At 52.1% G+C, this 25380-nt stretch overlaps 4 protein-coding genes across 5 annotated transcripts; 1 reads left to right on the top strand and 3 right to left on the bottom strand.

The window, feature by feature from the left end:
• The first annotated feature begins 9996 nt into the window (after positions 1-9996).
• On the top strand, positions 9997-13805 carry NCU00541. 2 transcript variants are annotated; one of them, XM_011394477.1, is made up of 6 exons: positions 9997-10553; positions 11074-11302; positions 11402-11458; positions 11637-11750; positions 11819-12049; positions 12361-13805. In XM_011394477.1, the coding sequence occupies exons 2-6, from the start codon at positions 11200-11202 to the stop codon at positions 13098-13100; spliced, it is 1245 nt and encodes a 414-aa protein (XP_011392779.1). In that variant the 5' UTR covers positions 9997-10553; positions 11074-11199; the 3' UTR covers positions 13101-13805. The 2 variants fall into 2 exon arrangements, with proteins under 2 accessions (XP_011392779.1, XP_011392778.1); XM_011394476.1 differs by having other exon boundaries at positions 10414-10553; positions 11402-11573; positions 11637-11702.
• A 580-nt stretch (positions 13806-14385) lies between these two features.
• Positions 14386-16831, bottom strand: NCU00542 (DUF914 domain membrane protein). Its single transcript, XM_958592.3, has one exon. The coding sequence runs from the start codon at positions 16061-16063 to the stop codon at positions 14792-14794; it is 1272 nt and encodes a 423-aa protein (XP_963685.1). The 5' UTR covers positions 16064-16831; the 3' UTR covers positions 14386-14791.
• Positions 16832-17461: 630 nt separating this feature from the next.
• On the bottom strand, positions 17462-18450 carry NCU10916 (hypothetical protein; the record flags this gene model as incomplete). The annotated part of the gene is made up of 3 exons (XM_001728402.2): positions 17462-18127; positions 18247-18365; positions 18396-18450. 3 exons carry the CDS (start codon positions 18448-18450, stop codon positions 17462-17464), a joined length of 840 nt encoding a protein of 279 aa, XP_001728454.2.
• Positions 18451-20281: 1831 nt separating this feature from the next.
• NCU00545 (hypothetical protein) lies at positions 20282-24804 on the bottom strand. Its single transcript, XM_959613.2, has 3 exons — positions 24138-24804; positions 23970-24073; positions 20282-23912 (listed from the first exon to the last, which is right to left on the bottom strand). The coding sequence occupies exons 2-3, from the start codon at positions 24011-24013 to the stop codon at positions 20627-20629; spliced, it is 3330 nt and encodes a 1109-aa protein (XP_964706.1). The 5' UTR covers positions 24014-24073; positions 24138-24804; the 3' UTR covers positions 20282-20626.
• Positions 24805-25380: the final 576 nt, after the last annotated feature.

Below are 25380 nucleotides of genomic sequence, written 5' to 3'. Positions count from 1 at the left end.
CATCGCGTAACTCTTGCACATCCTTTCTCGATGACCACCTCAATGACCCCTCATTATTGGGACAGGTACCCGTGTTTGATAAGCACGCGGCGCGTGCTCTTCAACTTGGATGGGCGTCTCTTTATTCCCACGAGGACACCATGACGGAGGCTCGACCTACCAGTGGTAGCCAAAATAAACCGAACATAAACAGTCTGACACGGCTCGCTTTGGCTAGGAAAGGCCGTTACAAAACAGTAATAAGGATCATTAAAAGCTAGAAATACATCAGCTAGAGAATGTGCTGACCGTAACATGTTCGGTTTATTTCTACAACCATTCGGCCACCTTCCCCTGCCTCGAGCCCCGTCTCCCCGTGCCATCTACACTCCGTCGAGCGCCCAGATCCTCGAATCGTCTTTTGCTGTACGTACAAGGCATTGCACAAGGCTGTTAATAAGCTAGGCCCTTCTCCTTTCGGTTGATATAACGGATTCAATATATTCCAACAGCCGCCCCCTGGCTCGGTCCTTGCAGATTCTTGGTCGTTTTCCACCATCTCGGGATGGAATCCTCGCATCAAGATGGTCGTCAACGGCAGCTGCGGCTTCTCATGGCATCCTTCACAAAGAAGATGGGCTTTTTCTTCAACGCCGCGAGGGAATGGACACCCTGACCTCTCAAAAATTTTCTGGATCGTGCCCAGCACACTAATCGCCTGATGCTGAGGGTGCATGCAGTAATACGCCCATAGGGCTGCCTCTTCAAGATCCCGCCTCACCCGCCGCTACACTGTGTGCGGCGCAGCTATCGTCCTAGTTGGAATTGGGTTCGAGTTAGCCTTGCTCCCGTCATCCTCGACTCGCCTTGGTCACAGTTAGTATTGTCATCGTACGTCAGCTGCCGCCCGACAGAAATGCGAGTTTTTTGAGGATATCACGCTTTTCCCATCTTGGTTGCCTGGAGACATTTCCAGTGCTTTGACCGAACCGAAAGCCACGTCGAGGAGCTGTCAAATGGGAATATCCCCATCATCACATCCGAGCGACTGCTGCAGCCTCGAGGGTTGCACAATATGTTGCACAACATGCCTCATGGCCTTGTTGTGCTTTGCCCCAATTTCGAGAAGCAACTGGGCCGATGGAGGGGTCAGAAATGCAAGGTTGGCTAGTCCAGACACCCGCCAGTTACACATGAATATTCGACGACTCCAGCAATCAGGACAGTCTCTGTACGTTAACAGGGCATTGATTGTTTGGTATTAAACCATTGTTCCTGTATACACTACGGCATAGGATACTGGGCACTAGGCTGAGAGATGTCTAGACCACCGGAAGTGTGCAGTGACGCTGCGCCAGCACTTGGAACGTTGAATGCCTGCTTATTCATGGTCAGCTTGATACAGCAAGGCACCAGAACAGATGACATCGACGAAACCGAATTTAGTCATGATAGCTTCAAGATTCTCAAAGACCGAAACCCAGCTGCTCTTCGGTACACCTTAGAAAGCATGGGAGCTACCAAACGGGCGCAACATGAGCTTACCTCACTCATGACCTGCTAATCGGAACACAATGTGCGTCCCAGTGAGCATGCCAAAACGAAAAAGTACCTCTACAACCGCAGCCAAAGCTAAAGGCACTAATACCCCGGTGATAAGAAGCTGAAGGAATGCATCCCAGACCATCCACATAACCATAGGCACGGTTCCAAAGCACCCTCGAGGCCGTCATCAGCATTCCACTTCTTTGGGATCAGGTATGAAGACCCAAGGCTTTACAGTTTGACAGGCTCGTAGGGTTTCATTCCCTCACCTATCAACAACTGAAATTATTGCAAGAGCATTGAGCACACAATTCTGATTTCTTGTTTGGTAGATGTTTGATTAAGAGCTAGGTAATCATCGTTGACAACCATCCAAGGACGCTCAAGCTTTGAGGGACAGATTATGCAGACGGCCTGCTCGGAGCGAGCCGGGGCACGCTACCTTGGTGGACGGGAAGTTCTCCCGGGCCCACCCCTTGGCTTCGGTCTAGAAGGACCCACAAAAACCCCGGGGAGGTCCACCTCCCGTCCGTGATCCACCAAATGTCTAAGACGACGTGCCTCTTCGCCCTTGGCTTTCTCTCTTCGTCGTCGGTTCTGGCAGAGCCCTGCAGCTGATATGTTTCACTGTTTTTGCTTTCTCACTCGATATTCACCAACTGTTCCTGTCGATCGGGAAAATCTTTCATTTCACCGGTGTTGTTCAATGACAGCGCACGAATCCTCGACGATCGACGGAGATGCAGCTGCAACGGGTGCTATTCTATGTAGCCGCACCATGACATCTGGTCATACAAGGCATATCCGCACTTTGTACGGCAATCCACATTAAGGACTCCGGCAAAGGCGCTTCGTGCTTCACCGACATGCATAATAGTTACGACCGTCTCGTGGGATTGGCTGAACCAGTGTTTGGAAAGTCCCATCGTCTTGAGGTTTTTCTTTCCTGTCTGTTAGATTTGAACGTCCTCAGTTGGTTGAATGCCTCAACTAGATAACAGCTTTGGAACTGGCATTTCTCGGCTGGTTGACAACGCCTTCTTGGACGGCGTTTCTGCAATACATTGTCTGGCTGGTGAGTATACTGGCTCTGTCTTTCTGTTCGGCTCTCGAATCAAGCATGGAGGTTTGACAGTCAGACAGCCACCGACGCGTGTTCGGGATTTGTACATCTCCTTCGGGAAGTCCACCACGTCATCTTCACCTTATTTGCCTTGATTCAAACTGCAGTCTTCATATTTTTTTCTGATTCAGGCGCAAAGTAGCGCTCTGGAGGTCAAATGAAAAATCATACTGCGTACTATCTGATTGAATGGTTATCTCTAGTCACTGCGATGTCTGCCGTTCGCCCGCTCATGTCGATCCCAGCACAGCACACGGAGACACGTCAATCCCCCACGAGATCTCGTGGCAGATGCCAGATCGCTCATCACTTTCTGCCTATCACTTGCTTCTTAACCAAGGTTTCAGGTTTGCGTCGATGCAGTCGGTACACGTTCTTTTCTTGTCAGAAAACACGACATAAATATGCCCAGAAGAGAAGCAGTCAGCAAAGATACACAACAGGTGGAGGAGTAGCTGCATGAAAAATTGGAGATTCACAGGTCCAAGGCGAAAGCTAGGTACTATAGGAGAGAATCGGTGCTTGAAGGAACGCTTCGTCCAACCGGGCACTTCACGATCTATCCTGATCATGATTCCCAAAGCTGCATTATTACTGAGACCTACAACTTCAAACCTTGCTAAGTGGGTACCGCTATGCTAGTGTACATGTGTTCAAGCACGTTGCATGGCTAGGCTAGCTTCAGCTATCGCCTTGCTGGATCCTTGTTGTTCATTTTCATTTCGCTAGGGTTAGCTTCTACAGAAATATCGATTTAGGGGGGACTCTTCCTTTCCGTAACTGTCATCTTTCGCGGGAAGCTATTAGTCTAATAACACAATAGAAGCAAATTTGAAAGAGACCAGGAACCGGTGGCAACCCCAATTGGTACCACCCAACACACGGTAAATTACCCCGAGGATTACGGACTTCATTGTTTTGCATTCCCCTGTGTATGAAGCCCTATCATTCGTTATACCTTGTGAAGAACCAAGACTACGGCAGCGCGGCAAGGACCAGGACCAAACCAGGACTTTCTTGAAGATCTCGAAACTACCTACCTGCCAGCCAGTCTGTCTATGTACTTCATGCTCAAGTACCATATGGAGTGAGCAGTCTCGCCACGTGAATTGGCTTGGTTTCGGTTTTGCTTCTTTGGTTGTCTTGCCAAGAAGCAGACCTTATTCGATCCAGAACCCAGAAGTTCCAGTCCTATGTTTCGTTCATCTCTTGGCTGTTCCCTTGACATGGTTAGGTAGGGAGAACTCAGTTCTCTCATGTATAATGATGTTCATCGACCATCATCTATAGAGGAGCCAGGCGGTGTCAAGGATGATGTGGCTGATGAAGTCGTTTTACATTCGTGGTTTCTTTTCTCGTCATTTGAACGACTTGAGTCTGGTTTGTACAATTGTTGTTCACCTATGCTGACGATGGCTTGTAGAGGTAATTCTCGTTTCTTTTTTTCTCCTTCTTCTTTTTTTGTCCATTCTTCAGATTAAACAACTGTTACTATCATACAAGCATGCGATTTAACTCGGACTTTTGTTGGTCACTCTCCGGAAGGAAAAAAAAAACAAGGAAAAAAAAAACAGCTCTCAAGCTGGAGGAGGATACGGAAAGGTTTCACCGGAAGTTCTCTCCCTAATTCTCTATTTCTCATACCCTTGTTCGGACGCACGATGAGCGAAGAAACATCGTCACACTAAGTATTCCTTAATACGATGCCTGTAGAAATGCCCAGGCGGCCACGCGCACGCATTATTTACCATGAATTTCGTGCGAAGCTGGCTGGTTGGCTGGCTTTGGTCCTCCCCAGATTTAGGAGCCCTGATATGCAGGACATCCCCTCGACGCCTCCCGACGCCCTTCTTCCCACTTCCCGCAGTGATTGTCCAAGTGTACGATTGCAGGCGGCTTTTGGCCATCTAGTATAGGTGACGTCGTTATCATCCATTACCCAAACGAGGTGTGTGGATGTCATGATATTTAACATTCGATCCTTCAATTTCACCAACAACTGGAATTCCGACACGGACTCACGGCTCACGAGCAAGCAATGTTCCAACCGTAGCTTCGGCGCCATGTCCGGAAATTGTCTGATGTGCAAGTTCATGCTTATCCACAGCCTCGATGTACACCAGATGGGACCTATAATCCAAAATGAAGAAAGAAAAGGAAAGGTCCATACAATCCAGCAGTAGTAGTGTCTGCCACTGTCATCATTCATGCTCCATTGACTTCCCGTTCCCAAATATATAGCTGGGCCGAGTGTTTCTTTGCTTCCTGATCAAATTTACATCTGTGTGACAAAGGGGGGTATGGGAAGCTCGATGCCGTGATGATGTATCTGGCAAATTGGAATAATCAAGGTGTTTTAATGGCAACATAAGATCAATGCGTAGTGGTTACCCCTGACGTTGGTGAGCATAGTGTAGCTTGTGGGTTTGGGGGGTCAGCGTGTGCTTCGAAGAGTTTACAGAGATGCTGAAAAGTATTGAAACAACAGGATGGGGTCGACATACCGTAAGTAGAGTGTCTCAGGTTAAACTGAGAAGTGCTGCAGGTGTATTTCTAATACTTGATGATGATGGAGAAAGTCCCTTGAGGTATGCCATCACTAACCCGAGTACATTCAAAATGTCAGTTTCCAGATTAGTCCGACACCCTAGCAGGCTTGAGGAAAAGAGTAGAAGACATCAGGCTGATCAAAGATTGAAATGTATATCTGATCGTTTCCTTCGCTCTCGGGCATTTCAATGATCTCATGATTTCTGCCCTAAAGGACATTTACCAAGAAGAAGGCACGATCGAGGTTAGCAACGCACGTTAGGTCAACGCTTGCTCTTTCCAATATTGAGCAAGCACACCAGGCTATGAAGAACTGAAGCGGGCATTGCTCAACGTAACCTGGGGTTTTATTTTTGTATTCACATTCTCATCGACGGGGTACTACTGATGGTGGGTAAGACTTCTTTCCGCCCACGTTGCCCGTTGGCTTCCATTTTCCACAATTATGTAAAGGAACCATATTGTTTAGTACCTATTCATCATGTTCCATCAACTAATATACCTTTACTATCATCAACTGGGAAGCTAGAGATGTGCGTCAATGTGAAGACAATTTCAACCATTGCCCAGCAACTAGGTTTCAATACCCGGACCATGTTGAAGAGCGAGAAACCAAGCTGTCAACACGGGTCTTTGATAGTCAAGTTTGGATACAATGACACAAAGTCCAGGTCGCATTATGCCCCCACGAGAGCAGAATGGAACGCATAGCCAGGTTCTCTCACTCATGATATAATTGATGAAATAATTGACTGTATAATTGGAGCGTCAACAGTGTCTTATCCCAATTCCTTATTGACGGAACAGTGGAGCTTTTTTGGATGCAGTTGTATCACACAGTTCTTTTCTTTCATGAGCCCTTGCTTAAACACCGCGTTCAAGTCCTAGTAAATCCCGAACTTTTGATTGTGTCAAAGTACTGGTAGCCCTAGCTCAGACAAGTTACATGTAGGTGAAACAGGGGTTCTCACCTTACCCCCATATCCCATATAAGACATAGAAACTAGCTGCACGTTAATGTCAGAAAGAACGAGTTGAAACAAACGTGTCGGGAGAACCAGGTCGAAATATCTCGTCTCCCTCGAAATGGGCACGTTTCAGATGAGTTACCAAACGTGGGACCGCACACGACGATAGTGTCTGGTCTCAACTGCAACCAGCCCTGTTCTGTTGGTCAACGTTATGGCGAACAATTTTTGATTCATGGGGGGTCCTCAACTTGGTCATATAAGACATTTCTCTGACAATTGCTCATACTGCATTCGACTTGACGGTTGGAAACGATGCCGAGCTTCGCGTGAGCGGCGCAGTTCGGAGCAGCAGTCAGTCTCACCTTCCCGAGAGGGCCGCAGAAATGGAGATGTAGTGTGATGTGAATATGCCGTTCACATGCAGAAAATCGTCCGTAGATGAGCCACTCAGAAAAGAGTGATACAAAACTGTTTTCTAGAAGATAGGGTTGGAGAGTAGGCAGGTTGTTGGTGGTTGCCCAGACGTGGGTACTCAATCTTCTGGGTCGACCACGGAATTGGATAGGGATCCAGTGAGATAGTAGAGATACCCCACGGTGATGTGGATTGCATTCCGAAAAGAAATTAGAAAGAGTTGTAACCAGCGACGAAATCCTTGATATGTGTGAGGCTCATTCAGGACCATTGGAGCGGAAGGCCATCAAGGTTCTCCCATCTGCCGCGGCGGGTCGTTCTTGCTACAAACTGGACCACCATTGCCTGAGACCGCTTATCCTCCAGCCAGTCAAGACTGCCCGCATGTCATTGTTGATGATGAAACGACTCACGCACCTGAAAAGACGTATGAGCATGTTTATCGGCTCAGCAGGCTGCTTAAGTAACTTTGTTTGGGAAAGTTGATTGTTTAGATTTCCCTCTGGCCATCAAGGTACTCAAGAGCGTCGTTTTCAGAAAGAAATCACCGTGCAGGCGGGTCCATGGCTGCCTAAGTATCTCCAACACCATGAATGCTAGGTGATATCGCGGCTTCTTAAGACTCATGTTCTAGAGGTACCTGGGTATATCCTGAAACTACCAGGACACCAGTACCTGTAAGAATATAATGCAGTAGAAATCCCTGCGTCTACAAGTGGAAGCCTCCCTTTATCCAAGAAGAACGCTTCCCAATGCCACATTATTTCGTGCCTGAATTTTCTTCCCATACTGAAGCTGCAAACTGCAAATCGCAAGACTTCAAGTTCAAAGCCGGATTTGCAAGAACAAGGGTGCCTTAAGTGGTCAGAAGCGTCCCCTCTAGAGGGGTCTGTGCACCCACCCGTCCGTCCTCTTACATAAGATCCTCTTCGAATGCAAGAAAAATGGCTGCCCGAATTCAGTCGAAGTCCGGTAAATGCAATCGTGGCAATGCAATAATTCGAGTTCGTCACAATCCAAAATGTGTTCCTTTTTTGGTTACAGATCTACCGACTCACTCCGTAGTAAGCAATCAGAGCAGCGTGCCTGCCTCGAAGTTGTGGATTTCCCAGAAAAACGTACAGTCCCTGTTGCGTCGACTCTCCTTGAAGCATTCTTCGGTATGTGGCCGTAGGACGAACTGAAATTTCCGCAAATACCGGACTCCGGATAGTCCAATTATTTGCGGTAGGAGATGCGGAATGACGACAATTCAGGTAAGTACTGCATGTCTGCACCGTTACACGATTGGAATCGCCATTTTGTACCACCGTGATTTAAGTCGCGAAGGGCTGATTGGAGCTTGATGGCAGTTTCTTGAGGTCTTCAAGTTCCGGGGTCTGGACGTCTTGGTGTCTTGGACCCTTGTTCTGCCTCGATCCGAATCTAGGCATGATAGTCCAGACATGCGAGAAATGTTTCCGGATGTTTCAGGTGGAAGGTTATGGAAATGGAAGCTGTCAAACCGCCCTCGGCCCAGTCCGCCAAAGATCCGAATACCCGGGGAGAGCAAGCTCATGTCATGATGCATGTTGTAGATCAAGAATTGGTAAACCATGGGAGCACCAAGATTCCGGCTAGAAAATCGTATGTATGTGGCGTGAAGGAGAGAGTTCTCCGATCGCTGACCTCGAAGTCCTAGATCTAGCGGTTCGGACCAAGCGTATGCACTCGATTCCGCCTTCCTCTTTCAGCGGCATCCCGTCATGGTGCAAACAGCTGTGCCCAATCTCCACAGGCTTTCAACCTATGGCCGAGTGTATTTGTAAGGTAAGCAGCAAGCTCTGGAAGGTATCGCGTCCCCAGGCAGGGGGGTGATGAACCGGTAGGTGTGAAATATCATTACCGTGAGCCTGCTTCATGACCTCAAAGGCCGGTTTCAAAGGGATGCTTAGGTAATTTTTATTGACTAGAGGTAACAACCCAGAAACGCCAAAGAGGTCTGGGGTGAATTCCCAACTCAGAAGGCAACTGAGTGATGTCCATACTGGTGACAGTCGAAGTTCAAAAGTTGAAGCTTCCCGTCGGCACCTACCCCGCTAACGGCCAGAGAACGGCAGGGGTAAAATTGGGTCGACATGGGGCGTCATGTACGACTCCGTACCGGCAGGTACAGGGTACCCACTCTGCAGTCTTGGGCCCGCCCGCGACCCACGTCTTGGGTTCAACTCCGCGACCTGGACCTTTTCCATTTGTCGCCGACCTTGAATCACTGCACCAGTGCTTTTCTTGCTCTTCCACCTGCTTGAGAGTCCACCATTCACGTCATGCTCAACTCGCAGCACATACCGAGCATTCGACTTTCGTGGTGTCAGGCGGTGCCAATTCGGCGACAAAGCTACTTTGCCCAACCGACCAACCGACTATCTTACGACCCGACTCACCACCCTTGGGACGTAACAGAATTTTCTCGGGCTGTATAGCCGCTGATCAAGGCAGGCTTCTCCAACCTCAAGGTCTTCGCTGACCCAAACAAAGATCATCGATTGCGATGGCAATTCGGAAGGGGAGCGAGAAGGGGGCCGTCAAGTCAGGCCAATTACCAAACAACACTCCACCTGCTCCTCCGCGCCAAGGCTTGATTCCATCACCAACCTCCATCACTAACAGTGTCTATCCAAAGCTTCAGGTTGCTTTGCACAACGAGAGGTGTCCGAATGCCCGGGTTTTGATGTTGGCATTTAGCCCTGGGAACCCGGCTGGGCTGTTTAGCAGCCTGGGGAGGCTAGATATACATGGACCGACAGGTGCACCATGGTGCGCGGTATGCACAACGTCAAAGAACTCCCATCTCAGCCTGCTTGCTGGGAGCTTCGCTTTTTTGCTCGGCCCTCGTCTGCCGTCGCACCGGGTACTTGTTTGAGTTCTGAAAATGGGTTGCACCGCTATCCACTGTCATTGACACATCTGCCGTCAAAACTAAGATAAATTCTATAGTGTCCCTTCCTCCGCCTCGGTGGTCTTGGATAAACGGGTTGGCCTAGTCTGGTCTGTACCTAGGCACTGTGGACGGCCCCGCGTACATTGCATCCGGCCGCTGTTGATGAAAGTGCAAGGCCGAAAGAAGGCCCCGTCCCCCCTGTTGAAGAAAAGTACCTAAGAATTGGTCCAGCCTCCCATGTCTTGGGGTCTCCAGAGTTCTACCTCTTGGCGGTAGCGGTAGTGTGCATGTGTATTTACAGCATGGTACAGTATCAAATTCCTGGGCAACGGTAGACCGCTGCACCACTGCACCATTGCACCAGCCAAACTGTAAGGCCGGCGCATGGCTTCGTAATTTCGATACCACTTCTCGTTACGAGGGGAGCCCGCCATTTCGTCGCGTCTCCAGGCGGCCTTCGAAGCGCAAAGGTCGGAACAACAAGGTGCCAGAGCAGATGATGACACAGGCGGCTCTAAGAGCCTCAAAGGCCTCTTAGCAATATCATCATTCTCAGTCATCTCGAAATTTCGGTTTGCGCTTCGGTTTGTTGTACTTAGTGCTGACGCTTGTGAAGGCATCGAGGGAACGAAAGGACTTTCTCCCACCAGTCGACGATGAGTGCGAAAAAAAAGGGGATCACACCTGCACACCCTGACAGACCTGACCTCTCCTGGCTCGAAGAACCACCACGTCAGGCAGATCGACCCACGTTCCGCACATTCGCCGGGACTAGCAACCTCCATCTCCCCGGTCTTTTCCTCTGTCGCAACCCTCCACTTTCCCACTTCTAGCCTACGCGTATCAGCGGTCGTAGTGTACTGCCAGTGCTGCCCACTCTTCTCCTAAAAACGCCAGCTGCGCGTTCAGCTGCGACTGCGACTTTTCCCTTCCTCTCCTCCTGTTTTGTTCTGGTTTGGATCTCGACTGCCAATTGCTTTTTCCATCCCGCTCCCGACCCCTTGGCCCGTCTGTCGATTCAGCATAGAGGGAACAAGGTTGCCGACGACAGGTAAGCACCAACTGCAAACAAGCCCGCAAATCGCCGAGCGACAATCGAGATGGAAGCGTGATTCAATCTTGGGAATCAAGTCGATCGAGGGACGTGGGAGGCGCAATCAGCCCTTTCTCCTGCCGGCACCGGGCGGTCACCACCGCTGGCTGGCACCACAGGAAAACGAGCGCAGATGTTCCATCATGTTGCAGGGGAAACATTTTTTTACCTTTCCCAAGATCCAGATGCCGCAGTCACTCCAACTTGCCTGCCTGTGCGCCACCACGCCCGAATCGACTTGGGGGCCCAAGGAAAAAGACAATTCCATCTCCTTTCGAAGCATAGTCTGCACCGCATTGCATATTACCATCCCGTTTACACCAGCCCCGCTTCATTAGTTATCACACCTTGACCCCTTCTTGCCTTGCCTGCCCCTTCACCTTGACCACCCCTCGCTCTTTCCCTGTCTCGTGCTGAGCAAGGAGGAACCGCCACCGTCCATCACCTTAGTCGTCCAAACCCAACTGACATCCCGCAGAGTCAACTCCAGACCGAGATCCCACCAACTTGGTCTCTCCTATCCAGGTTGCCATCCTCTTGCTGCGGCCTTCCGATATATAAACGCCCGACGTCGTCCTCGATCCACACCGAGTCCACCGATATAATGTCCGGATACTACGAACCCCCTCAACCCCAATGGCCTCCCGCCGGCGGCCAAGTTTCGGGCTGGGAACACCAGACCCCTCCTCCTCCGCCCGCACGGTCCGGTTAGTCTCTGCTCTGCTCCCTATGGCGTCGTCCCTTATATCCCAGCCTTGCTTGCATACCGTCAAGGGAGAAGACTAACTCTTGCATTCCATCATCAGGTGCTAGCTCTGCCGTCCCCCGCGAGGAGTCCGCCGCTTTTGCTTATCAGCTCGAGGGTACGTAAATACTCCGGCAAGCTCCGGCCCGCTTGGCTGCAAACCGAGCCCTGTTCAAAACCGCCCGCTTCGAACATCAAAATGCCTCTACGTGTACATGCACTGCGGGATGATGGTACTTGCCGGCATGGGGACAGTAGTTGAAGGGAGGACACATACTGACATGGACTATCTGCAGAGGTCGACCGCGCGATCGACAACCTCGTCAAGAGCGGAAAGATGTTTGGGATGCCTGGTGGCCGCCGTGAGTCGTTTCCTGTTCCCGGCCCAGCCAGATTCTACCCAGACTTCGGTAAGTTTGCCTGGGACTGGCCGGGCTCACCCCAAGTTCCTCAGCCCACTAACGTGAAATCGTAACAGGCGGCCGCATGGGAGCTGGACCTGGTCCCCGTCCCCACTCCATGGTCGACTTCAACGATGCGCGCGGCCCTCACCAGCCCTCCAACTTGCAAACCTTCTATGCTGCCCAACGTCACCAGCCCTCGCGCGGCTCCAACGAGGCGGAGCAGATGATGCAGGCCAAGAGGAGACTGGCTGCCCAGCGGGAGCGGGAGCTTAGGAACTACCACCAAGAGCAACAATACAACCGAAGTAGGCCGCCCTCTTCTGTATGAATCAGTTTCCCTATCACAGCCAAACGACAGGGAGGACGAAAAAAAAAAAAAACAGAAAATCATAAAAATTAGATTCAGCGCCTTCGCGGGTCACAAAAACACATTCTGATCTCCTATTGTTGCATCACCACAAGTGCGGTTCGACGCAACCCTTGTCCTGTGTGTCCTGATATCGTCTGTAGAGATCGACAGATCGGCGCCCTTGGTCGACTCTGGCTGCTCACTCACATCCATTCTCAGACCATTTCCCTCATCTCTCAGTTTACGAAGTCTGACTAACATGTCTAGGCGTCCTTGCCGACTCATCCTCGCAGTTCGGTGCTGCCAAACCGGATCGTACCTTGAGCCCAGGCAGCGGCATGTCTGAAGAGGAGCGCCGCAAACTGATCGCCTCGCAGCGCAGTGCTTTGTACGGCGAACAGGGCTTCCCTGATGCTGGCGTTTATGGTGAAGAGAATGCCGGTCCTCGGTTTGGCTTGACAGCTGGCCAGAACCTTCGCGGAGCTTCTCCGATGGCCTTTGATTACAACCAGGTCCCTCCCGGCTTCCCACCTCAGTCCCAGATTGAAGGTGCCCAAGGAACTCAGTCTGCCGGCCCGCACGAGCGATCGCGTGCTAACAGCAACACGAGCCCTCAATCGAACCCGTCCGGCGGCAAGGGTATCTTTGACGCTCCTATCGGGCACCAAGCGAACCGTACTAGTGCCTCGTCTCCTGGAGGCTCGCCGCCGCGTCAAAGCGCTCCCGGCAGCAAGCCTGGACAAAACACTGTTGCGCCTATTGGAACCCGGCCATCGACGAGCAATACCGCCACGAACCCTGCTTTGAACAAGGGCTCTACGACCTCTCTTGCGTCCCCGTTAAGCCAAAGCTACAACGGTACGGCTAACAATGAGGCTGGCAACAACGGTTCCGCCGCTCCTGCTTCTGCGACTACTGAGGGCCCTAATGTTGGTCTTTCTGGCTGGGGTACCCGTTCCAACGGCTGGGGCAAGGTGGGCAATGTCCAGGCCAGCGTGTGGGGCTAGAGGTTGTAGACGTGTTTAAGGGGGAGGACGACCCCAAAGGGGACGGCGACTACGAAGAGGATGAATGACAGCGCTTTGAAGAAGCATAGGAGCTTCCCGGAATCCGATATCCACAAGCGTCTGACTGCAATGACTTGTTCAGGACTTTTTGCACAATTGGAGTCTGGGAAATGGGATCCATTCATGTGGTGGGGCAGGGCGCGTCGGATATGGATGGCAATGGGCAAATGATTTTTTCTTTTGGCCGGTTTGGTTGGTTGGTTGGTCGGTTGGTTGGTTGGCTGGTGTCTTGAATGTTGCGTGTGGTTGTTGCTGCGAGCGTGCGTGCGTTTGGTCTGAATTGGGATAACCCTCACAAAAAATTGAGCGAGTGCCAAAGTGCAAGGGGGTTTATGGGATGGCATAGGAAATGAAATGGAGGGTTATACAATGTTGATGTGGCTGGATGGTACGGAAGCGGTTTCTAATTGTTACGGAAGACTGGCGGATTGAATTGGTGGCGGTGCGTTGCGAACAAACGGGACGTCTGGTTTTTCTATGGTTTTGTTGGTTTGCAAAGAGGTGGTTCGAACGTATAAAACAGGATTTGGCGGAAAGCTTGTTGGGCTGTTCATGTTATGTTTTTGGTCTTATTCTATGGTGTTATATTTTACAGCTAGTACATCTTGCGGCTCTTGCATTGGCATTCATTTGAATTTGGCGTTCAAGAACAGTTCTCTTGTGATATCACTAAGATCTGATAACAGCATCGATCAATGATGGGTGAAGGAATGAACGATGCTTGAATCGATCAGGCGACCAAGACACTTAACACCGAACGAGCGTGCTTAAAAAAAAAAGAGAGAAAAAAAAAAAAAAGGGGGGGGGGGGGGGGGGGGGGGGAAGACCAATCGTCAATAAACAATTTGTAGAGGATGGAGGCCTTAGTATGGGTGTAATGTCATTCTTCCATAGGCGATTGTAGAATTGATACTTTGTATTCTTTCTCGCTTTGAGGGCTACGGGAGGCAATTGTGTTGAGGACTACGGGAGGTAAACTAATAAAGAAAGTTGGTTTATGAAGATGAATGAGAAGATTCAACTAGGTACATCAACGCCCCTATACCATCCATACACCCAGACTTAAAAGGACTCGATCGTAGACACCAAAGGACACTTGTGTACGGCCTCTCTGTGAATATGCGAGATCCCAAGGTAACAAAATGCGGCAAGAAACATGACCTTACGGCAGCGCTGTGTAACACCACGACGGCTGATCACAGTCACAGACAGGTCGGATAGGAGCTCGCTAGTCAAACAAGTCGGGTTCGTCATTTGTTCCCAATCTGATATTCTCGATCTACGTATTACCTCCTATCATATTCAACCCCAATTTTGTATCATTATCATATCCCAGAGGACGGGTGCCTCCACTTCTGCTTGACATGAAATGAACGGTTTTTAAGCACCATTCCGTCAGCGACTCTTGGCCACCCAACTCTCAACTGTCCTCCAATTAACTCAACTCCTTCTGACAAAAGGTTATCGAGACGACCACTCCTTATCAAATAAGACTTTTTCATCCATCGTTCACACCCTCTTCGTCCCGCTTGGATCATTCACTCACACCCACCCTCGCCGAGATTCAACTTGGCCAGTCTTTATACACCTCGCTTCCTTCCCTCGCCCCCTCACATACGCCAAATGTCCAATCACACCCTCGCTCCAGCCTCCCCATCAGCCAGGGCCTTCTGCCTCGCCGCATTCAACGCCTTTAACTTGGCCGTCCCCACGCCTGCCACACCCTCACTCTGATCTGCGCCCAACCACGGCTTCTTGGAATCGCCCAGCACGCTTCCAGCCAGGAAATACACCACCAGTCCCAAGATAATGCACACAAACGCGATCGGATACATAAAGTGAATGACATAATGGAACACCTTGACACCCACAATGACGCCCCAGAAGTTGGCCGTTAACAGGGAAATATCGAAAAAGGCGGCGCTGCCCATGCGCAAAATCAGGGGAGCGAGGGAGTAGAAAATCAGCATGGCAAAAGTGTAACCGACTAGATAGCCGGCCACAGGGCCGTTCCAGGTAGCGTCGGTGGCGGCCTGTCGGTCGAAAATGGCGGCCTGGACGCCGTTGATGATGACGCCGAAAAAGCCCAGGAAGGAAAGGACTTCGTACACGGGCCGTTTGGAAACGAACCACTCTTCGTAGACATTGGAGATGCCGTACAAGGTGGCGCCCAAGAGGCCAAAGAGGTCGCCCTTGAGCATGTTCACTCCGGGACCTCCGTTGGAACCGGTGATGTGGTCCGAAGCCAGCAGGATGCCCATGCCGCCGCAGCAAATCAGGATGCCGCCGATCTGGAACCATTTGTACCGCACTTTGAGGAGGGCAAAGGAGATGATGACGACGCAGACAATGGACCAGAAGTTGAGGAGTTGTGCGGACAAGAGGTTGGTGTAGCGGTAGGCCAAGACGGTGAAATAGTTGCCTTCGACATCGAGAAAACTGAGAATGATGTACTTCCAGCTGTTGCGCCAGGTTTGCTCAAAGAACTTGCGAGGGCCGCCCGTCTTGTAAAGGGCAATCGGGAAGTAGACGAGAAAGATCAAGGCGTAGACGAAGATGGTCTGGATGGCGGGGATCGAGGTTCCCAGCTCGCTAAGGAAAGAGGAGAAGGTGTTGGTTGCCGTGATGCAGAGAGAGAGAATTTGCCCGATGAGGATGACCAGCCAGAAGTCGACGGTCAGGAGGTACGAGTACCAGTGCACGTTTTGCGCTTCGAGCTTCTGGATGCCGAGGGCGACGAGGTCAGGTTCGTCAAGGCCGGTGAGGACAGCATTGTTGTTGGGAGCGGCGCCGCTGGTGTTGGAGGTGGTCTGCTCGGCGGTGACGAGGGTGGTGGCGCCGTAACTTTTGATTTGGGTCATTTCCGGCTCGGAGCTGGAGGGGGTGATGGTGTTGTTGGCCATTTTGGGCAACGGAGTGTGGGGTGGTGAGCCGGTGGATCCCAAGTTCCAAAAGTCACTTTTGTGACGATATTGCTACTTTGTGGTAACAATACTTGTGAAACGCTGATGGAGAACTTCTATTGACCGTTTGTATAGCAAGAGCTCAATCTCGGGTCTCAGAGGTATAACGTCTACCGTAGGTGCCAGTTCAGCTCCAATAAGAGGAGCGGTGAGGATGTATTCTGTTCAAACTGTTTCGTAGTTAAGACGAGTCGTTGTTTTCCTTGTGTATAAGACAATTGACAATGACTCGCTCAAGTCTTTCCTACGTCTTTGGAGCAAGCGCAAAGACTTGAAGTCGCCTGCTCTTCTCAAATTTGGTGCTCGTGTATGACTCGGCACAAGTAGGCCTCGTTTTGTGCCGAGTTGATCAGGGTGTCGGAAGACGCCGATGTCGTGTTGTACATGTGGTTGCTGTCGTGGGAGCTTTAGGGGTGACTGAAAGAGTCGGATCCAAATTGGTCAACCCAGGTGACGAACGAGTCGCGGGCGATTGTTGTCACTGGAGGTCAGACAGGGAAGAGAGAGAGACGATAAAGATGGGCGAAAACGGTCTTTCTTTTCCTATGGTAATAGCTACAATAAGGAAGAAAGGGTGGGAGAAGAGGCGGGTGATGGAAGTCCGTGATGGAAGAGTGGAAAAGAAAAGAAGAAAAAACAGCAGACAATATGCCGGGGAAAGGGTGTGGTTGATATACTCTGGTGCGCAGCTGAATGACCTGACCTGCACGATAGGGCTACGCTATGGGTCTCTATCAGGTGCTAGTCCTCTGTCCAGTACATATGCGGCAAGACATTGAAAAATTCGGGCACTCCCGATTTGCAGATGGCTAGGCGTGAGAAACACGTTTTCTGTTAGCAAACCGATCGGCGACCTTTTTCGCCTTTTTTTGCCTTTTTCCTCCTCTGAGGCGGACGGACGGTCCAGTTGGGGGAAGAGGAGCCGTAAAAAGAGGAGCTGGTCAACGGATTAAGCTCCTGAAAAGAGTTTTCTGGACCGGGCTCTGGCCCCACCACCACCGGAACGGACCCACTGGAGGCTCTCGGCCCTGACTGGGATCCTGGCTGTTGGGACTGGACGAGCAGGCGGGGAATGTTTGCCTGTCATCGCGGCGGGAGGGATCCACGGGGGTTTGCCGCGTGGAAGACGCACGGCCGCCGACCTCAACCGGCCCCGTCCCGTCGCTGTTACCAACGTCTACCGATCGGCACCCGACGGGTTTGACCACCTTCCCTCGATTACCTACTCACTTTCACGACAAACTTTGTAGCTGTATGCGAACCAAGTGGCGATGCTATACAGCGGCAGAACCAAGATGATCAAGTACATTCTATAACCTATCCCATTTCCCGTCACCTTTACCTCCCGCCCAGATCCGGCCATTCTACCAGCCCCCATTCCTCCTCCTCCCCATCCTCCTCCCTCGTGAATTGGGCTATCAACGCTTCAACTCCCCGTCTCGCTAGATCTATAACCTCTCTCGACGCGCCCCGAACAACCCTCGTGATATTATCCATAGCTCCGTTTATTCGACCCTCTACATCCCATCCCCTGTCTTCCTCTTCCTCTTCCTCTTCGTCGCTACCACTTTCAATTCCCAGCACCTCCTCCTCCCCATCAACCTCCCCCTCGAGCTCCCCCTTCTCAAGTCCCTGAACCCGTTCAATCAACCCCCCTACCACCTCCCTCACCCATTGTTCTGGAACCTGTTGCTTCAACAAGTCCTTTGACCACTGCTTCAACCCTCTGATTATCTTCTCCTTCCTCTCCTTTTCCCTCTGTTGCCTCCAGGCGGCCATAGCCGCTTCCCTTGCTTCTTCTGCTGAAGTACCTTCTCCGAAATCCGTGACAGTTTCCGACACAGCCTCCGCAATAGCATCATGAACATGATCAGGATCATCTCCAGCGCGAGTCAGAACCCGGACCAGCCTCATATCCCGCACCTCGCTCATATGCCTGTGCAAAGCATCACCCGCTGTTTCGGGGAAAGCCGCTTGTCTGGCAGCTGAATGCTGGAGGAGGTCCTGTTGAAAAAAGTGTATCTGGACCTCGGGGAGGTTTCGTCGTCTTCTTCTTCTTCGGGTTGTGCATGTTTGGGCTTCTTCGATTCGGCGGGTGAAGATCTTGGGTATACCTAACGGACGAGGTAGAAAGGGATTTGGTTGACCACGTTGACAAGGTAGAAGGGGATGTGGTTGACTATGTTGACGGGGTCGACCATGTTGAGAAGCTTGGGAGTGGGATAGGTGTTGGCGTTGGAAGCTAGCGTATTGCGTTTCGGTGAGGAGGTACACTTGACCCCAGACTTGCGTGTGGAGGTCGTTTTCGACATGTTGGGCTTGGCCATGGTTGTGTAATTGAGGATGGGAGTCGGAGACGGTGGTAGAGGTGGATCCGAAGGATGTGGCCGAGTTGTTCAGGTCGGTGGAGGGAATGGGAGCAGGAGCTGGAGTGCCATTAGGCTCGGGCCAGGCACCAGGTACTTGAGTGGGGATGGGCGCGAGCGCGGACCTAGACCGTCGTCGAGAGATGGAATGTCTCTTAGAGCAAGGACTGTTGGTAGCTATGTCAGGAGATATGCTGAGAGATCTGGTGTTGGTGTCGTGGGTGGCCGGATTTTTGGGCAAAAACGGAGATTCCAGCATTGCAGACCGCGAGCTCGTACTATTCCCGGTGGGCTGTGCCGTGATCATCGACGTCATGGAGGAAGAGGCAGGGCGTCTCTTGACTTTGGTGATGGTCAAGTCTCCACGATGGTTAACCACCAAACGATGTCCATCGAGACGGGCAATCCCCTGCGATCGTGCATGCGGGCAGTATTTGGTTATGAACTCCTCATGGGGGATACCGATGGCCAAGATTGGGATGTCCATGGGCCACCACTTCAGGACGGTATTTCCGATCATGGTTGTCATGTTGGGCGGGAAGCCAAAGGCGCTGGATGACATAGAAGTAATGAATGAGAGTGGGTTGAAATGGCCGTAGACGAAAAGCGAGATAGTGTGGACGCCTGGTTCGAAGCGGGAAACAGAAGTCAAGAGCCTGGTGGGCAGGCCCGGGCTATTTATGACTGGAAAATGTTATGAGATGGACAAGACCAGTATGCTTCACTCAAAGGACAAGTAGTCTTGAAGCTGCACGTTCCATGCGGGAGGTGGCGGATCAGTACAGCTATACCGGACATCAACTTGAATGTACGGACTCGAACTTGACTGACTGAAACGAAAACAGGGAGAATGGCGCCGTCAGCAAGAATCATTGCGGGTATGTGCTGTAGGTGGCGTTCTCATATCGTTGAATCTGAGGACCGTAGGTATACTGCATACCTTATCAACGCCCGACGCTGCAGCGGAAGACGAGACGGTCATCACAAAGGGCGTGGTTCCGGGTATCATTACATCTTGCAGCAGGAGTCCCAGTGCTTCACATAAGTCAAGAAAGCCAAGGTTGCTGCATTCATGCTTGGTTGAACTGTGAGGATTCCAGTTGGACTTGATTTGTGTGGAAAACATATTTGAACTGAATTACTAAATTGACATGTTCGGACCAAGAATCTTTCTTCCGGTTACAAGACCAGGGTTAATCTCCATCACACCAAACTTTGAGAAGCCCTTCTCTCACTGCCACTTCCAAGGCAACAAAATTCCGTTCGATGCTGGGATGCAACAGGTTATACCGTATTGACTCGGGGCACTGGGTTGTAGGTTCCAAGGTCTGACTGGCAGAATCTATGTGTTAGATGATGCCTTAGGGTTTGGGTTTTGGTAGAGAAATTGAGCATATGCAATGCTAGAGGTGCCTCAAGTGTACAGATTATGCTTGATTTCCAGGGAACCTAAAACCCAGTGCCCCGAGTCAATACGGTACCCATGTATCTACGTGGACTAGAACGCACCGTCGGAAAGGTATATCAACTCCAAAAATCTTGATCCTCTGACTAAACGCGCGCCCACATCCATCATAACACAAGTCAGGACTGACCTTGAGCTTGCTTCGACTTGGCCGAATCCTAGGCACCTAGCTTTTCTTTGCATAAATTTACCAAGATTTTGCTTTGATTGCATGCGACGTTGACTTGTGTGAAGCACTGGGCAGGACTCTCCTCCTTTCCTCCAAGCTTGTGTTGGTAACGACATGGCCAACATTTAAGCTTGATCACAAGCATGAATTAGACGATGCTCAACAAAATGATTGAAATTAAAGACTTGTCCAAACCCGAAAAAAAAAGATAAGAAAATTCCTAGGGTGCTATGCAATTATGAGAAATTCCAAGATGAACTATATATACACTGATCGCTGCTTATCTGTTGTGCCGATGTCCAATAAACCAAAACCTTCCTTTCTAGAGTTTCCCACTATCCCTGCCATTCTAACAAACATCCAGTTGCTGATCGAAACGATGACGCGAAGAAATATGCAGATGTACGAGACGTTCAAGTCTCTCTTCCCCTCCAATCCCACTTAAACCCCTTCAAAATTCCCTCATCTTCCACATCCTCCCCCAAGTCAAGCAGCTCCGCCAGCTAAAACATGCCGGTTCCAAAACCATCCACCAACCTTGGGTTCGGCACCGTTGGCCGTTCTGGCGCCCTCTGCTTCGGCTGCTTGACACTCAAACCCCTCGCCACCCCAATGCCCAACACCCTTGCAACTTCTTCAGGGTCCGCTGCATCGTCTGCACCACCAAGCATGGGCGTCTGTGCCCTACTCGGCGCCCGGGGCGGATGTTGGCCAAAGATGGGCGTCATGGGCGGTGGTCTATGCGCGCCCAATGCGGTTGACGGTCTCGTGCCTATGCCTGTGTCCGTGCCGTCTTCGTAAAGTCCATCAAACGTACCGTCGATTGCGGGCGTGGTGGCCCTGCGGAGTGGTGGGGTGTAAGGGGCCTGTTGGCTTTGGTCGTGCTGCGAAGGCGGGCTGGTGGTGCTACGCGAGTCGGCGTCGGGACTGAAGTTGAAGTTGAGCGGCGCGGGTATGTGGGGCCGGTTGAGGGTCGAGGCGCGCGGGGCGGGCGGGGCGGGCTTCAGGGGCGAGATGATGGCGGGGCCGGGACCGATCATGGAGTCGGGCGTTGGTGGGCCCGTGGTTGTAAGGGACGAGGCGGAGGTCGGATCACCAAAGGTGGAGCTGGGGCTGATGTTTTGGTTCGAGCCGGTAGGGCCGAAATCGAAGTTGAAGCCGGCGTTGGCGAGCGGGCTGACGGCTGGTCGATGCGGTTCCGGGTCAGGAGTCAGGGCCGGCGTCGGCGGGTTGAAGTCACGTCGCGGAGGGGGATGGCAGAGCTGCGGAGTGTTGGATCGCTGGGGCGAGTTGAATGTGCTACTGTCGGCGGTGCCCGGGTACGGAGAGCTCATGTTGCCGCCGGTTGTGGATGCTGTGTCCGATCTTCCTGGGCGAGAAACAGGTGTTGATCGACCGCTGTACAAACTGTACTCTTCGAGAGCAGGACGACGAGTTCTGAAAGCTGCTGCCGGTGGCCCTCCTCTCCTCGGGGTTGGTATTCCATAGCCGCTACCGCCCGCACTGCTGAATGATCCGGGATGGCTCGAGATGATGGGCGTTTCAGGATCGTCCTTGGCAATCGGAGTTGGCGGGTCTTCTGCGGTCGGTGACTCGGAAAACATGTCGGCGACCATCGGGTTAGCCGCGCTGGTTCTGGTTGGAGTACGCAGCGGCGCAGGCTGGATCGATGATAGAATTGGCTCGTCATCGTCTTCGTCCTCCGACAAATGTAACTGGCTGTAAATGTTGCTAGCGGAGTTGAGGCTCTTGTCGTCAAAGCTACGTTGCTGGTCGTCCAGGCTTCGGCCTTTCTGGGCACCGATGAGGCTCCTCTCCAGTTCTTCGATCCTCATCGAAAGACTTTGTCTTCGAGGGGAGACGACGGTCAAGGTGTCACGTCTCGCTCCGAGGGTCTTGATTATCGGCCTGGAGAAAATCGAATCATCGTCGTCAAGCAGGTGTTCTGCGATGGATTCCGGAGGCGAGGGCGAGCGCGAGTTACTCCCGGTTTCGGCCGCGGATATACTCTTTGGTGACTGAACTACATCCGGTCTGGAAATACATCTCGGACTTGCTTCATCCTCCTGGCTACGTTTGGCCGGGCCAAGAGCCCTCACAGCGGGGCTTTGAGGACGGCTATGCAAACCAGGAATCTGCAGGCGTGGGAGGTCCCCCAAAGTAGCATGCCCGTGTGGCAGAGGACCACGAGTATCTACGCCTGGTTGTTGAGGTAGTGGCTTGTTGGGCGCGGAAAGAGGTGTAGGTCCACCTGGCTGTTGAGGAAGCGGCTTGTTGGGCGCAGAAAGCGGAGTGGGACCGCCATGCGGAGGGCCTTGACGGGGTGATCCTTGAATAAGGGGGCCACGAAGACCGGGACGCAGAGGGCCGGGAGGTCCATGTGGAGTACCATGAGGACTAGAGTGAGGGCCAGACTGGTGAGGCCCATGGGGAAGGGGCCCGCGTGGAGGTCCATGAGGAGGGGGAGTTCCACGATAAGGAGCGCCATGGGGAGATCCGTGTCGAGGAGGTCCCTGGTGAGGAGACCCTTGGCGGGGAGTGCCCTGAGGTGAAATGCCATGGGGAGGCGGTCCCTGGCGTGGTGGTCCTCGGTTGGGTGTACCCGGATGAGGAGGTCCCTGATGCGGCATCGGTCCTCGGTAAGGCGGGCCTTGGCGCGGAGGTCCTGGGTGAGGGCCCGGATGGGGACCGGGTCCGCGGGGTCCTGGAGCTCCTGTGCGAGGTGCGGGTGGATGTGGAAGACCATGCGTGGGTGGTCCATGGCGAGGAGGACCATGGCCAGGAGCCGGAAAGGGGCGAGGCGGTCCGTTGGGGCCACTCATGGGCATTCCACCTCGGCTACCGGGTCTCTGATCAATGTTACCACGAAAGATTGGGGCGGGACCACCTGGACCATCGTGCATCCCACCACGACTTCCCGGTCTTTGGTCGATGTTGCCTCGAAACACCGGTCCAGGGCCACCAGGCCCGCCATGCACTCCTCCTCGGCTACCTGGTCTTTCATCAATGTTCCCTCTGAACACGGGGCCCGGTGCATCCTGCATACCGCCCCGGCTACTGGGTCTCTCGTCGATATTCTTCAGAACCGGGCCTGGCCCATTGAGGGGATCTAGCAGAGACGTATAGTGAGGTCTTGCCAAAGGCTCAGTGGGCGACATCTCGTCCGAAATTTTATCCTCCCCAACATTTCGCTCGAGGATTTGCTGGTCTTTCGAAATCGGCCCTTGCACGTCCTCCGCATCATCGTCCGACTGAACCAGTCTCACACCTGCCTCCACCTTCCTCTCCACTGGCGAGTGAACGACGTTGGTGCTCATGGGAATGGCTGGAAAATCCGTGGCAACCTGATTCAAGGGGGACTTGGGCGCGACAGGTGCGGTAGAGGCCTTCTTTATCGTGGGAATATCGGGAAGGTCAGAATTGTCCCACGGTTTGCTCTTGGCGTTCGCAGTTTGGGGGCGCGGCGACAGAACCGGACCCGGGCCGTGTGCCAAGCTTGCCGCAGACCCGTTCATGGCGCCAAACTTGGCCCGCAGGTTCGCATCCGAGGCATAGTGTTTGACGCCGGAAGCGTTGTTGCTATGCAGGTCGGCAAGGTTGGACATGCTCGAAGTGGCGTGGTTTTGGGCGCCGATGCCGTGCGCATAGGGAGCGATGCCAGGCGGAGGAAGAATCGGGGATGCCGCTGCATCGGATCGGCTGCTTTCGTTGGTGATGGCTCGTTGCAGGGATACCGATTTCTCAGAGTCCGCACAGCTGTTGTCCCCCGCCGCTGCTCTTTCGGGCTTCCTGTTTGCGCCATCAGTATCGGTGTGGTGGTCATGATGGCATGGGAAAGATGCGTACCCCTTTTTCTTGTCGCCGAACTTGATACCGAATAGCGATACCATTTTGAAGATAAACGAATGACTGGATCAACGAAAGATTCAAGGTTCACAAAAAACACATTACTGCGCGAAAAAGAGATTAGAGCTAACGGCCGATCAGGCGGCAAGAGTAAAGACTATCACCAACCCAGCTGCTGTGATGACAATGCAAGACCACCTGTTCCTGGGTAGGTGAAGCACCGAATGGCGGAAAAGAACGTTGTTGTTGGTCCAAGAGGATTGTCTATAAACAGCCCATGTCGACGGGGAAACAGAACGTGTATGGTATAGTTTTCACAGAGTTGAGGTCTGGCGAGCCGGTCCCAGTTGTCGATGTTGCCGTTCTCTTGACTGGATATCCAAATGACTATGAGCGAGTGTCTTCAAGCTTCTCGGCGTTGGTGCGCGATCCGGGCGCGGGAGTGTAAAATGAACGTGTTGGTGTGGTCGCAGGGACGTGGATGTCGAATTGCAGCAGCCAATTGGCGACAGACTTAGGACAATCAAAATAAAAAAATAAAATAAAAAAATAACTGAGAGAGAAAAGATAAAACGAGTGATCAGATCCCAAATGGGAAGGTTGTCGAATGACTGTTGTTGTTGCTGTTGTGAAGGAGAGTGACGGGAGAGGAAAGACTAGACGGACGATAAACAAGGTTGGCAGGTTGCTGCTATCACCAGCAACCGTGCGCTTCTCGACAGGGGTGCGAAGGGAAGCGGGAGAAGAGATGAAAAAGGAGGAAAAGAAGGCCGCTGTCGAGGGCGTCGTGCGGTATTTGGGATTGCGCCGTCAAATGAACGTCGCGTGGGTGGAGCGACCAGACAGGGTGCTTGTTCGCTTTTTCCGCTAGTGTAGCGTCGTGGCCAGGGGTTGGGTCAATCTGTACCTATTTATTCTGTACACTAGAAGCATCTTGGTGAGCTTCCATACCTAGCAGATGACCATCATGCCAAAATGGAACCGGATGCAATGTCATCAAATATCTGGAACGGAACCAGTCTGAAGACGGGCAGAAAATAGTCCGTAGCGCCGGCTACCGTCGCAATCCGGCCGTTGGCACATGTCCACACGGGACTGAGTGAAGCTCTCCCGAAGCTCCGACTCCCGCTCTCCAGTCCTCAGTCTATCGTTTCATCCTCCAAGGCTTAGTTTGTCCAGACAGACTGCTAGCACCCCGCGCGCAACCAAACCAGCCGAACATGTCGCAAATTGTTTTTGTGTCTACATACCGCCGCCGATACGACAAAGACAGCATCTGGTACTATCCATGTTGTTAACAGTTGACCAAAGTCCGGGGGGGTTCGTGTTTGAATCTCGAACGACGGAACTTGTCCAAGTTGCGCTTCAATGAGCCAAGATTTTCCAGGGGTTGTGCCTGATCGTCAGGGGT

The sequence above is a fragment of the Neurospora crassa genome, linkage group I (genome assembly GCF_000182925.2).
Source record: "Neurospora crassa OR74A linkage group I, whole genome shotgun sequence".
Taxonomy (NCBI): Eukaryota; Fungi; Ascomycota; class Sordariomycetes; order Sordariales; family Sordariaceae; genus Neurospora; species Neurospora crassa.
This window is presented reverse-complemented; position numbering and strand designations above follow the sequence as displayed.